Consider the following 15,589-nt stretch of genomic DNA (forward strand, 5'->3'; position numbering starts at 1 on the left):
AGCATGGAGGTGTCAGCTCTTGCCACCCCAGCTGATCGTCCCAGGTCTGCATGCAGCAGATTTCCCCACCGCATGCATATCTTAGACCATTTGCGCACTGGAGGTTTCATGCTGAGCTGCAGGCTGGAGTTTTAGTCGTGGCAGGTTGCCTCACCTCTTCCTGCACCCATGCAGGGGAGCATTTGGTCCGGTGTGCATCATCCGCCCCCAATTTGTGCTCCTGCACTGGAGCTGGGGCAGTGAAGTTCCCAGTGCGTAAATGGTCTTTGGGACAGCTTCTTCTGTGGCACAGTTTAAACTGTGTTGCAGGAGAAACAGGACTGGCTTAAAAAAAAAAAATTTCTTCTCCAGTCTATTGCACCTGACAAAATTTGAGATTTCTGAAAAATCCCAGATCTGAATACAGACCTGAGATTTTTAGAGATACTGAAATTTTGGGGAGTCCAATAGATCAATAGCCTGAGACCCCGGAGAGCCTCTGACAGTCTGTGCAGACAATGCTGACTTTGATGGGCCAGTGGTCTCGTTCAGTATAAGGCAGATTCATGTATCCATGTGTGGTTATGTTGGTTTATCACCCACATGTTTACATGACCAGCACAAGCCAAATCTGTTCAGATCTATGGATTGATGCCCTTGGACTGCCAAACCATACATGCAAAGATTGTTTTGCTGGCATTAGATGTTGCTGTTGGCATGGTCATGTAGTGATACTACATCATTTCACACAGTTTGCTCTTGTACAGCAGTTATCTTATGGTACATTGTATTACTTGCTACCATCAGCCACACTTGCATTATTTTTTAATTAAAAAAAAACTTTCAAGATTGCAAAAATTTCATCTATAATAACTACTTTTCTATATTGAACCACAAGGAAAGGTAGGTTATCAATGTGTTAATAAAGAAAGAATCCTCCTGCCAAATCTTTAGCTTTCTAAAGCTTCCCATAATGGTCATCATTACAGCCAGATTACTTTGAGGGGACTACTGATGTATTCCTACTGCTTCAGTGCCAGTTTTTACTGGCACAAAGGACCTGTATTCATGAGCAGGATATACAACATTTGAAAGATCATAGTTCTTGTTGTATGGCACTTTCATATATGCTGAATAATGCACTCTCAATGCAGTTTGCAACTGGATTTTACTGTGTGAAGTGACAAAATCCACTTGAAAATGGACAGCTATGCATTGTAGCTCACAAGCGCATCAAATTCACCACACTGATCATTGTAAAGAGGTGCAGGTTCCTCTGGGTTACCTAGAAATGTTGCAAACAGGAAGGGTAGGAAATACTGCTGTGTTCTGCATATAGGCATCAGTCCTCACATTCTCTTGCTCATGGGGTAAATTAAAAGCAAAGTGCATTACTGCTCTGAACACCTACATAAGAAGCCCCTCCCTTGTCAAGGTACAGCTCCCTGACTAGGGAAGGAAGGCTCCATAGGATTGTAGGGACTCGCAGCCAGCAGAAAATTACACTAGTGATATTATACTACAATGAAGCTATCTTGCTGTCCTCCTTGTAGTTTGCACATAACTCAAAATAAGTATGCAGCCCACATGGTATGTTTAAAGTGCTGTCAAGCAGCAATGTACTTGTGTAGATACTGTAGGATTTTCAAGACAAGGGATAAACTGCCTCTGCATAGTGACACTGGACTTCCTTGGCAGTCTCGTATCTAAATACTAACAAGGACCAACCATGCTTAGTTTCCGAAATCTGACAAGAGCTGACTAGCCTGGGCCATCCATGTCAGGGTAATAACAATAATAGCATTCGTATAGTGCTTTCAATGTTCAAAGCCTTTCACATACCTTCAAGGCCATATGTGGCCTGGGTCCTGCGTATCTATTGGACCACCTATCTGAATATGTCCCCAGGAGAGCGCTTCGCTCAGCAACAGTGAATTCCTTGGTAGTCCCTGGGCTTTCTCAGCCTTGGCACTTGCCTGGTTGAATAGGATCCCCAAGAACATCAGGGCCCTAATGGAACTTTCACAGTTCCATAGGACCTGCAAGCCAGAACTCTTCCTTGCTGCAGCTGTAATAATAGCTGCTCTAATAGCCTCCTCTCCTGTCGCCTTCCTAAAGAACAGAGACCTCCCAGACTGACCAAGCCGATAAGAACAGGCTCACAGCTTGGGTTATTAATATTGCCTTTTAATTATTTCAATTGTTTTATTATTTTAATTGTACTATGTATACATAAATGTTGTGAACCACCCTGAGATACCAGGTGTGAAGGGGTGGTCTAAATATATGAATGAATGAATGAATGAATGAATGAATGAATGAATGAATGAATGAATGAATGAATGAATGAATGAATGAATGAATGAATGAATTGCCCACAAAATATGCCAGAATTTTTATTCCCAAGTTACAGATGGGGAGTTTATGGGAGGGGGAATGTGTAAGGCTCTCTTGACAATTCTTGGCAGAGGTGATGTTTGAACCAGGAACTCCTCACAATACTGCTTGTTTTTATTAGTTAACTTTGCCAGACAGACACTTGAGAAAGTGACACATGAAAACCTTCGTCCATCACTAGCCATTGCTGTTCACAACCTACAATCTCTCAACTTAGCTGTCAGAGGAGGCAAGCCCACCTCCTTCTATGGAGCAATCTTTAGGGGTCAGTTGTTTATCCAGTCAAATATTTATATTATTACTGGTGACACTGCTGTGTGAGAGACAACTCTGCAGATATTTCCCCCCCTCAGTGGTTATACCTTTAAATTATGATTTGAGATTGGTTGGTTACTCTTCCCCATGTGTGTGCTTAGGAACATGACCATGGCTGGGTGTGCCATGAATGAACTCATGCCTCTGAGTGGCAGTCAGGAGGCTTCCATAATTTGCTGAACTTGCTAAGGCTGTGTGTGCAAACTGTTTCTGGACAGGTTCACAGAAACTTCCCGTGAGAACCTCCCAGTTGCAAATTCAGTAGCAGCCCTGCACATGTCCAACTCTGTTGTATGGAATTTGCCAACTAATGTGAACCCCTCCTAAATGTTCTTATGTCCTTACTGCTACAAGTAGCAAATGTTCTCACAGTTGCTGTTACATGGTGTTCATCTGGCTTATGATGAAAGGAACTAAAATTTTCCACCAACTTGTAATTTTCTTTTGCGGGTGGAATCTCAATCAGTTGTGCTCAGAATCGCAAGAAGGGGACAGAACAGGCCTTTCATATTGAATGAACTAAAACTATTCCCAGTGCCCTTGATAATCAGATCTAGAATCCAGGGCTGGCTCGCTGTATTAAAGTGAGTTATGGGTAGGTTCAGTTGATACTCCCATTTAATTAATTAAAGCACAGTCCAGCATGTATGTAGCTATGGTTGATCTAGTGCCAGAAGCCTCTATTGTCTGCTTCTTCTTAGGCACTAAAGAGCATAAGGCTCTGTGAGACTTGTTATGGAGTTTGCCCTTTTACATTACCCATCCAGTTGGGTATGGAGAGAGAAGCCTGGTTTGGACTGTCTGTGCATACCAAAGCAGGGGGTGGGTTGTGGCTCAATGGCAGAAAGCATGTTTTATAGGGAGGAGGTCCTGTGTTTATTCCTTTCCATCTCCAGTTAATCCAGTTCATCTCTGATAGCAGATGGAAGGAACTTTTTGATGTCTAAGAGACCAAGTGCAACTTTGAGTGCAGAAGGCCATATTGAGGTAGATGGAGAAAATGGTCTGAATATGCATGTCACATTATCCAGTATTGCCTGAAATAGAGTTACAGAAATGTTTTCCACAAAAGCCAACTATCTGCCATTATCATTCTCAAATTGCTCACAGTTACACAGTTTGTGTGTCTGAACTTGGGAAGGAAAGTGCTGGTTAAGGGGGAGGGCACCTCCTAATTGAAAGGTCAGAATGGTTCACCAGTTGCTCCCTTCATTGTCATTGTTCCCTAACAAGTAATAAGGGGAAAGTGGATGAAAGAGGGAGAATAAGAATGTGTGCATATTTAATTATTAGGGTGTGTCTGTGTGCAACTCTCTGTATCTGTACATGTGGGTGCTCTAGGAAAGGAAAAGGACAGAGAAATCTCATCCTACCACCCCATCTATCCTGCAATTTCATTTATTTCTTATTTTTAAACATCTTGAGTGTCCCTTTGGACAGAATACTAACAGTTTAAAGTAACAGTAAAATAATAAAACTTGTTGTTTTGGGAGGTTAATGTTGGTTTTAGCCTGTAATTCATGTTAGTTTTAGCCATTATCAGTTTGGGGGGCTTTTTACATTTTCAGTCTGTTACTTATATTCAGAAACTGCCTTTATATTATTTAAGGAACAGATTTATATTGATTATTATTTATTTATACATTCCTTTTAAAGATACATTCAAGTAGTGATTAATACAGTAAAGGAAGAAACTGATCTGTATTACTGTAATTCCTGTTGAATTGTGAATATGGGTGCATTCAATAGAGGGCACCAGAACACAGGCTGTATTTTCTTATTTCTGTAGTGTTTGATTCCCCCCCCCCCTTCCTTTTTTCTGTCATGGGCTGATGTAAATGGGCTGAGTAAATTTGTTGAAAACAAAATCAAAGTGTTAACCTTCTGCACATATGCAAGCCTGCATCTGTCACTGTATTGGATTACAGAAGATACAGGAAATCTTTAGTTAGGATTAAGTTGTGCTGTTCACCCATATGTTCTCCTGCAACAAAACAGTGTGTAATATACCTAATAAAATCATGTTGAAAAGAACCAGAGTTTGGCCTCTGCCCAAACAAGACAAACCACATAGTTTGCCATTTATTTTTTTAAAATCCTTGCTTTAGATTAGGGAGGATAGACGTGTTCTGAAGCTCACATCTTGCATCCTCCACAAATGGTCTAAAAGTAAATATTGTGGAAGATAGCCTTACAAAGAAAGGAATTAAAGTGTGGTTTTATAATCTTCTATTACACCAGAGATTAGGATCTTTAAAAGCCTCTTGCATGTAGAATTCCACAATTCACTTGTACCAGGTCTTGAGCCAGCAAAAAAATGTGAAACAGAGTGGCACTTTTGCATGTTCAGATAAGCATTACTCTTCACTATTAGGACAGTCTTCTGCATTGGAGCAGCTAGGCAGGCCTGGGCCTATGTTTGTGCAGAAACACATGCAAAACTTGTTTAGAAAACATGTACTATAAATGCATACATGAATATCCTTTTTCCACTATCTGAATCTGCCTGTTAAAAATGGTGACTACTTGCTTAAATCAACATCCCAGGGGTCTAGCTGTTAATTTGTAAGTTTGGGGTGCCTATTTAAAAGTTGAAAACTTTTCTGTTGAATTTGTTTTTAATGTAGATTCTCCCCTCCTGCTTTGTTACCTACTACTTGGCTTTTCTTTGCCTCCTGTTTTTCATGTCTATGGGTTTTAATTGCAGTATTCATACTCACAGACCCCAGCCTTTCGTTTTTCACTTTTAATTAATAATTCTTTTCCCGAACATATTTAGGAGCAGTTATTGTGCATGAGTGGATGGGGCATTTGTCCCTTCTTCTGACCTTAGGAGCAAATAGGGTGAACCATTAAAAGTTTTACTCTCCCCTCCTTATTTATTTATGATGATTATTATATTTATATACTCCCCTCCCCTTAGGGTGGTTTACAGAGAACATGAAAGTCAGATAGATACAATATAGGTTTGATAACTGTGTCAATTAATAATAGTGATAACAGCAATAACAATACTAATAACTGTTGACATATTGACTACAACTGTGCAGTTTTGTCAATGCAAGTTTGCCCCATGGTGTACTTGGCGGGTATATCTGAGGGGGTGGAATTCTGGGGCCCAGTAGTTGTTGTCGAGTTAATTGGCTTCAACCAAATGCCTGGTGGAAGAGCTGTATTTCTCAGACTCTGCAGAATTGTGCTAGCTTACTGAAAGGGTCCAGATCTCCTCTGGGAGCTCATTCTACCAGGTGGAGGCCAGGACAGAGAATGATCTTGCCCTGATTGAGGCCAAACATGCTTCCTTGGGGTCAGGGATCACCAGTTGGTTGGAATTGGCTGAGTGTAGTACTCTTTGGGGGGGGGGAGTATAGGCAGAGACGTGGTCCCTCAGGTACACTGGGCCCAGACAGTGTATGGCCTTAAAGCTGATTACCAAGACCTTAAGCTTGATCTGTGATTCAACTGATAATCAGTGCAGCTTGGTTCTTGATGATTTGGCTAGCAAAATGAGATAGATATCAGAAACCTTTATTGGCATAACAAACCACAATCTAGAGAGAACAAAAATCAAATACCAAATAAAACTTATAGAAAGCCACGTTTCTGCCACAACGAACATTGGGTATTTATTTTCAACGTATTCCCAAGAGTACTCGCAATCCTGTCAAGTTTGGAAGATCTTGTTCAGATAGCAATGATTTTATAATGATGGATTTGGAATTGTATTTGGTGTATAGATCTGCCATATAGCAGTGAATAGCAACTCATTGGGCCAAAAGAGCTGGGCAATCCAATACAATATGTACTAGAGCAGTGGCTCTCAACCTTCCTAAAGCTTCTTGTCCCACCATGCCGATCTCGCTGATTTCCACCGCTCCATACAGACAAACACTGTATCTCGATCTACCCTGCAAGGCTTTTGTGTGGATGGTGCCCCCCTGGCCAAACTGCTTGCCCTGCTGCAACCCCTGTGAAAGGGCCATTTGACCCCCAAAGGGGTCCCGACCCCCAGGTTGAGAACCATTGCACTAGAGTGTCTGGGACTTCACAGCCATGTAAGCAGTATCTTTCAGATGCAGATATTTGGTGAAACCATCCCCAAGACACATTGGAGGTGAAGGAATTTACTCATGCTAGTAAAAGGGCCCTCCTAGATAAGTGGGAGTCCAGTGAAAATATGATGGCAAGGTTTTGTATTTTGGAAAAATATCTCAGAACTAGGCGGAGCAAGTGTTGTCTGGAGTGGAGAACAACATTTGAGTTTCAATGTCCTCCAATCTTCGCAAAACTGATTTAGTATGTCTTTTTCACTCAAACCCAAAAACCGAACAATGTCTAGCCCAGTACTTTTCTTTCAGTAGAATTCTGTTGTACCAGCTCAAGACATAAGAATCGCTTAATAGATCACTTAACAAGCATCCTGAATTGGCAGAAAAATGAATTCTCAGCCAATACTTAAAGGTCAGTAGCCATGCTTTTAAGGTCAAATGATGCTGACCAAGTTTAACGAGAATGGTTTGATTGGCAGCTCTTTTGGGTACCTCTAGTAGGGATCTTAGAAACATTAAGAGACTCCAGTTCATGGTTAAAGTCAGTGATCCAGACTGAGATGCCATAGAACAATTTCAGAATTAATTTCATGGAATAGATTTTTTAATGCAGCTGGAATATTCTTTTTTCCCTTTTGATGGTAAAATTTGGCTAGTGAGACTAGGAATCCTTTCAGGGTTTTAACTACCTGCTTTCTATGAAAGGCCCATTTATTGTTATAGAATGAGGCCAAGGTATTTGAGATAGTTTACTTGTTCAATGCAGTGATCTCCAACCTTTCAAGAGTATTTGTACCGGGTTTGCTAGCAAAATCATGAGACTGTGACATCTTCCCATCTCTGCTCATATTAGGCTTCCCAGGCTACAGCCTGAAAAAGCTGCTGCATCTTTTAAGAGCTGCATAGAAGGGAGTATCAATCACTGTTGCTTTTCAGGTCAGTGCTGTAGTGGCAGGAGAAACTATTTTTGCTGTTTTTCTTCTGCGCAACTGACAGCATGGGAGGCCTCACAAGGTGTGGACCTGGTAATCCTATGCTTACTTTAGCCCCTGGTTTATAATTTTCTGCCCATAACTTGCAACCCTTCCTGTTCCAGGCCCTGTATGATAGGTTTATTCAAGCCTCACATTCTCCTGACTCCTCCATGCTTGACCTCCATGCTTCTACCCCCATTCATTCCATTTTCTGGAACACAGGCAGTTCTGACCTGGTTCCTTCAATCACCCTGCCATATATGGCATTCAGTTTTCTTTCTCAAGTTGCCTTCCAGCCAGTACACAGTTTTTCTAGTCTTCAGGCCCTTGTTTTTTGTTCAGCTTGTCTTCTCTGTCCCTGTCTTCAATAACAGACTATACTTTTTTATAGATTCATTTTCAGTTCAATGTTCACTGTTAACCACACTTTCTTTGAGGTTCTTTGCTTCCCTATTTTCCCACAAAGATGTATCTCTTACCTAGTCTGTCCCTCATTCTTGTGTGAGTGGATGGGATCCTTCTCCGCCCATGACTTTTCCACTTCCAATACAAAACTGGTGCTAACTCACTGTATAGCAGTGTTCTGCTCACTCAGAAGTTAACATGTTTGTGAGCATTCTATAACATTACAGCAATAATTTCCTATCTAATTCTGTCTGGGAAATAAGTGGCTTTAGGAATGTCTAACATTGTGTAGGATGGGGTTTCAAGTTCAGACTGTGCTACACTGTAGACTCTGAAGGATGACTGTGATGTTCTTTCAGGAGTCCACCACCACCTAATGAAAATCTGTTAAAAATTAAGACCACCTCAAAGATGCCATAAAGAACAGGCTACACAAGCAACATTCTATAAGTCAGGGATATCCTTCCTTTTATACCTTTTAGTTAATAGAAACAATTGATGCAAAATGCAGAAGTTCAGAACAGAGAAAGATGCTTTGGGCCTTGTGCAACAGTATCTGCGCTTCAATTCACAGGTGAATTTATGCTTTACAGTGTTTGTGTTTGTAGGTTGTCATTTAAGGAGCGTCTAATTTGTGTTCTCTTCACTTTTTAAACCTCCAGATGGCACTATTAAGCAGAAAAGAAAACTAAAATAATGAGTCCAATGTAAAATAAAATTGGAAATTGAATTATAGCTGCAGAGGATATGGGGGTGGAAAAGGACAGTAGCCTTGAGGTACTGATCAACCTATACTCTTATCACTTTTGTTTGCTGTACCCATGTGTTAGATGACCAGCAAGTTAATAACAGTGCTTCAGTAGTTCAAGGTTTAGCACAATTACACTGGACATGAAATAAAGCTAAAATGAATTTCTGTCCAATATCATTGACATTAGTGCTCATTACTTTTGCCGTGCAATGCCTCAAACCATCAAAAATCAATTCTAAAGATTACCCATTATTTTATAAAGAAAATATGTTTCAAACAGCAAAAAAGCAGTAGCAGTATTGTAATCTCATGAAGAGTTACATAGATTTTTTGCCACCCAACTAAAATCCAACTACAGAAGCCAGTGTATTTTGGCTGTATGCTTGCTAAGTGTAGCCGATATTTGTTACAAGAGTCTCAGTTTAAAATAGTGGGCTGTACGTTTGCATTGTAATCTGACCTTTTTCTGTAAAATTCTGATTATGTTGTGTCTTATATTTCTGGTATTTGAGGTTTCCTAAAGTTTATATGAATTATGGTTTCTCAAACTGATTCCATAGAAGCTGCTGGTGGTAGTGGTGAGAAACAGAGCAGTTTTCTGGAATCAGATCTGGGGCAGAATCTAGACAGAGCTGAGTAATTTTTTCCACAGGGTTTTTTGATGGGAAACCAAATGCTTAAGTGAGCAATCTTTAGCAGGTCTACTGAGAATCCTACTCAGATCTCCCAGGAAAGTGTTCTTAGGATTGCACTGTAAATTACTCTTATGTAAAATAGTAAATTTAAATTGTGCACTTGGTTTGAAGGCTGCAGCAGTATAAAAAAACAAGTCTGTATTCTGTCAAAATAGTACTAGTAGTGGTGTGAGGACAGCTAGGGTATAAAACAATCATATGAGAATTAAACAAGCATTAAACTAACCTGGATTTTGTGAATGTTGGGTTTTTGCCATTGCTGTCTGAGAGAGATACACAGATGTGTGGGGCACATTAATGGCCAACAGCAATCAGCCCAGGATGAAATTGCACAGGGCCTTGAAGATATCCAGAGCTCTTTGAAATCAAGGATTTCCTATTTGTTGAAGTACTGAGGACAACTCTGGACACGTAATCAAACATACTGTTGTAATTGCCACTGGCTTATGTGCATTTAAGTAGTTCTTTACTTTTACCCTGGCATCTGGAAAGCTGCAATTTTTATTTTAAAAGAAAATGATCATTTCTAGACTTCTTGGTTGTAAAGTACCTCAGCAGTGTTTAGGCAGTATATGTGTTTAGCACAAAAATTTAAAGGTGTGATCCTTTTAGTTTTTATACAGCTCTCCAAAACCCTGTGTTTCTTATATTTTTTAAAATGGATCTTTGTTCTGATAACCTATTGCTTGGAAACAGGGTTCATATATACATTCTATATTCTAACTTATATATTCTAACTTATTCCAAGCACAGAGTTTGAAATTCAGCTCACCCACTGGTTTGTTATTCTTTCCTGCAAATCCTGTATAAGATATTTCCAGCATTAAGTCTGTATGTCCTAGTACCTTTCAGTAACTAATGGTTACATTACAACAAATACTGGATTCTAACAGAAAATTTAATAATGTGGTGCCTCTCTTTTTGATATATTTAATCCAACTATGGCTAATTTGATTTAAAGAGTGAACCAGGCTGTGATTTTGCATTACCCCTGATTGGGAAAGGTAACTTTTAAGTGTTGCTATTACACCAATGGCAAATCTTGGAGAACATTATGAGTAACTTCTTGCCAAATATATGCTGCAGTTCTGAAGCTACTTTCTTCAGCTTCAGAACTATGATTGAGAGAGGGTCCATATTACATACCACTAAATACTTCCAATCAATTTTGGGGTGTTAAATGTAAATTTTAGGACTTCAGTTCCAGTTACTTTCAAGTGGATAATTATGTTGTTCTGAAGTAAATTTTAGTCCAATTGCACCATTAAGACCAACAAAGATTTATTCAAGGTGTGAGCTTTTTTGTGCATGCACACATCCTGTTCCATTGTCTGAGGAAGTGTGCATTCACATGAAATCTCATGACTTGAATAAATCTTTGTTGGTCTTAAAGGTGCCACTGGACTGAAATTTTGTAGTTCAAGTTACTGTAATCTACAGGGACACTTTAATGTTCTAAAGCAACATAACAGGGAAAAATAGATTGAATGATCACAACTTTGTCTGTACTTGATAAACCTATGTTTTTAATACTGCAAAAGAAAAGCCATCATTCTTAAAAATACTTTATGCTAATTGTACATTTTGTTTAATTTAAAACATTTTGGCTAAATTAAACATTTAAAAAAATTGAAAGCCACATGAGAGCAAAATATTGACATAAATGATTGTCTAGTTCTCAAATGATTTTACAAACTTGTTGAAAAGGGAAATAATAATTGTACATGACATGAAACTTCTATACAACTATAAAAATACATGAAGTTCAGTTACCCCAGGAAAAGAAGTTCTGTTTAAAACTGGCATCTAAAATGATGGCCTAAACCTTTTGCAGCGCCTTCTTCATTGATGTAGTAATTTTTAGAAAGATTAGGAGGTTATTGATTGTAATTCGTGTATGCTACCTCTCTACCCCAGCCAAAAAAAAGTAATTGATACACATGGTAGTAACAGATGGTTAAATGGGAAAAAATGCCCTTGAAATTATTCTTATAACAGATGTTCTTAACTATTAGCATCATATTTTTACTCACCTAAAATTACAAATAATGTAATAAAGATAACACATGCTCAATCACATTAGTAGATATACTGCATTGAAAACTGCATTTGGGCATAAATTACAGTTAACTGAAAAGCAATACAATAGAGAAAAAATAATCTTAAAAGTCTGTTCAGATTTCTGATTTGTTTTTATTTTTAGGATCCTCCAGGATCCAGTACTGCTTTCAGACAGTAGACTTCACCTCTTTGTACAAACCCAGCTGAGTCCAGAAGAGATTGAGGCATGTGTATCCGGACATACTAAATACTCTGTGGCTGATGCTATCCAGGAGTTTGCTTCTTTGAAACGCCGTTTCCCTGTAGAACATGAAGAGAAGAAAAAAGAAGAAAATTACGTGGAATCAGATTCCGAGAGGTTACTTCCTTACAACCTACTAAACACACACACATGATAATAAACACACTTTACTTTGTTGTTGTTTTTGATGCAATACTAAGATAATGAAAAATTAATTGACTGAGATTTTATTGAGCTGTGACAGCTCATCATAGGAGTCTTCACATACACCTCCACGCTGAATTAATGAATGCAGCAGAAATTCAATTATCTGCATTCTGATTATGTGAATTTCATTTAGTCAGACTTGAATTATTCGCGTTTAAATTATCTCGCTAAAAAAATATCCAACTGCACTCCAAATGGCTAATTAAAAGTCCAAATTTCCTGTCTTTCTTTTGTGACTGGGGATAATTAAAGTTCTCCTCTGTTACTCAGGCTCTGAGTGTGTTGTGAAAACCAATTTCCTCTCTCTCTCTCTCTTCCCCCGCCCCATTCTCTGCAGTTCATCCTCAGGGCTTGGACACAGCAGTGATGATAACATTTCACACTGATGTAAAGCAAGCACGGTTCCTGAAGAACCCTGAAATATCATTGTATATTGCTATCACTGAAATGACAGATAATACCCTCCATTGTGGTAGAAAGTTACATGTTACACTTCCATCCAGTTGTCTTTTCTCTGTTCATTCATTCATTTTACATTTGTATGCAGTTAACAGTCCCTCCAGTACTGAATCATAGAAGTGTTTCCTGAGTGGGATTCTTTTACATGATTTCTATGGAACTGTACTAGAGTGGGAGTAAGATTAAAACTGTAATTGGATCCTGAAAACTATACTGGGGTAGTTTAACTTCTGGAAATTCATTGGTATTTTTAAATGACACTTCAGCTGTCTTTCCAGTCTGGTGTGATCAACATAAATATATTGTAGAAACAAAATAAACCTTTAATTTGGTATTTTCATAAATAAGTAAGCGATGGGCTGATTTTACCCTTCCAAATTTGCCAATTAAAATATTTCAACTTATGTTTCTAACATTGAATCCAGTGTTACATCCACAACTAATGGCCACAATCCAGAGCACAGTGAAGCATGCTTAAGGTAATTTAATAATGTTAGCTTTACACTTCATCCAATCCTGTACTAAATCAGGGTTCACTGGCTATATGGTGTCTGTCTTTTTGTTGTTACTGTTGTCAAGAATAGTCTTTAGACACAACCTAAAGTTACAAAGTGATTGAAGTTATATTTTAATTAATTTAAAACTGAAGTTTCTTACAAAGATACAGCAAGAGGGAGGAACATTTCAGCCTGTGAATACATTAGAAATAAACCTCTAAGTGACCTAATAGACGTTTATGGTGTTTTTGTAGAGGCACATTTAAGATTCCAGCTGAGTAGCTCCATAAATTCATTCATGTATGTTTTGACAGCTCCAGTATAACTCCTCTGGTACCCTGTCCAAAATGCATGTACTTGGAAACATTTTGTTCAAATAAAGTATATGTATTTTAGGGATTAGAGGTGGGAGGGGGGAGAGAGCAGGTAGCTACTTTGAGCCAATCTTTTTTTTTTTTGGTTAGCATTTCCTAAGATAAACATCAAAGTGACTGCAGGCAAAAATATATCTCCTGATCTCTGATAGAAACCTAGCAGCAAGACATGCTTAGGCAACTGTTTTAATGAAATTTAATGAAAGCTGCAAGTAAAATGGTTTGTAATTGTTTGCATAGGGTGAACAAAAGACATCCAACAGAATAAATGCCTGAAACTGTGACCAGAAAAAAATTACTGGAATAATTTTAAATAAACAATATTTTAAAGTATGTATATCTGATTACTATTAATTTGAAGGAATTTGTGCATTTAAAGTTTTATAAGCCTGCTATAATCAGTACACAAAATTTAAAACCCTATTATGCTAGGGCAAAGATGTGAAGAAATGATTAATAGTGTGATCCTGCATGTTTACTCAGAAGTAAATTCCAATGACAACACAAGCTAATTTTCACTTTAGGGTATATAGAACTGCATCCAGTTATTTCAGCCTAAGGATCCTAAATGCACAGCAAACAAAAAGCACAAGGACAAACTTCTGAAGGCTGAGTTTACCTCAGAGCAACCAAATTCAGTTGTGAATTCTTGGATTTATTACCCCTTACACAAATCACATACTGTTACACGGCTACTCATTTGAATCTATACTGTTACACTGTTTGCTTCCTCATGCTGCTTTAATAAAGGCAATGTTTAAATGCTAAATATTTGTGAAACACTGGAATGCTCAATATCATATTCTCTACTGTTTAATATATATATATATAGAATGTGTTTGTATTTTGTCACATTTCAAAATAAAATATTCTGTATTTAATTGATTAGTTCCTATTCCTTAATTGCCATTTAGTTCATTTTTATATTTTTGGTATACTGATTTCAGTACAATTAATTTTCTAACAATGACACCATGACTTCTTCATCTCATGTCCCCCACTTCTGGATTCATTTTATGTCAACATTTTATCTTTCTTTCCTGTTTTATGTACAATTAAAAATAAGTTCTGTTTATATCTTAATGTAAAATAGAGTACTTTGTTGATGGAGAAAGCAAAGTATTTATCAAGTTTGAGAACTGGTAGCAAGTGACTGAAAAATACAAAGAATATTTTCAGTCATTATCTTATGGTAGGTGGAACAAAAAGGGGAAATAATTGCACTTTTAAAACAAGGCGCACGTATCCTGAGTTGCAAAAACCTGTTACTTGAAAACCTATGCATTTTGCAAAAAAGAGAATAAATATCCTTATTGTACTACTTATTTTAAAAACGATTCATTTTTTCCTGACATTTATGAAACTTGCTACTTTTTTCCTGACATTTATGAAACTTGATACTTTTCCTACCAGCAATTCTTTTAAAGATTCAGTATCTGCTATGCTTAATTCTCTTTTTCCTCTCCAGCAGGGCTTTCTCCCTCATACACAAGAACAATCCTAATTATGCAGAAGAAAATAATTTCCTTTTTGGTAATTATAGTAATGCTAGCAGAAATCCCAATTCCTTTTGTAAGTTTTTGCTCCATAACAATCATTTTTGTTTATATAATTATTTTAGCTGTGCTGTCACTGCTTTTGCTTAACCGTTATGCATTTCTGTATCGTTAGCAAAAAATAAACAGTCCACCTTAAAAAAAAATCAGTTTAAAGTTTAAAATTTGCCCTCTTTGAACTGCCCTGACTTCCGGTGTGTGTGTGTGAATATGGAATCTGCATTCCTCTATTTTTTTTTGGTCTGGGAAGTCTTAGATTTGCTACTTCGTCTCTCACGTTATTTTGCTCTTTTTTTCTGTATAATTTACCCTAACCAGAAATGATCTGCCCAGACAGATCACTGGTCAGTCACTGGCCAGCTCCAATTCAACCTCAAACAATAACCACTAGAAACACAAGTGTTTGCCGGGGAGATAAATCTGTCCCCCGGACTGCGCTCTATACTTTTCGAAATGCTTTTAACCCTTTCCCCCTTCCCTGCTCCTGCAATTCCGAAACACAGCGGCAAAAAAAATTAAAATTAAAAAAAGCCCTGCCCAGAACGCTTCCATTGCTCAGCTATCACCAACTGCCCCCCCCCCAAAAAAAGAAAAAAACTTTTCTTCCTCATTGGTTAACTTCCACAGGT

At 38.1% G+C, this 15,589-nt stretch overlaps 1 protein-coding gene across 3 annotated transcripts in view; it reads left to right on the forward strand.

The window, feature by feature from the left end:
- SNX10 (sorting nexin 10) overlaps window positions 1-14,285 on the forward strand; it is a 43,321-nt gene extending 29,036 nt beyond the window's left edge. For all 3 annotated transcript variants that reach the window (XM_077304774.1, XM_077304773.1, XM_077304772.1), the window contains one exon: window positions 11,769-14,285. In XM_077304774.1, the coding sequence (XP_077160889.1) occupies window positions 11,769-12,021 (253 nt within the window). In that variant the 3' untranslated portion in view covers window positions 12,022-14,285. The remainder of the gene's footprint in view (window positions 1-11,768) is intronic.
- The last annotated feature ends 1,304 nt before the right edge of the window (window positions 14,286-15,589 follow it).

The sequence above is a fragment of the Paroedura picta genome, chromosome 11, assembly GCF_049243985.1.
Source record: "Paroedura picta isolate Pp20150507F chromosome 11, Ppicta_v3.0, whole genome shotgun sequence".
Lineage (NCBI taxonomy): Eukaryota > Metazoa > Chordata > Lepidosauria > Squamata > Gekkonidae > Paroedura > Paroedura picta.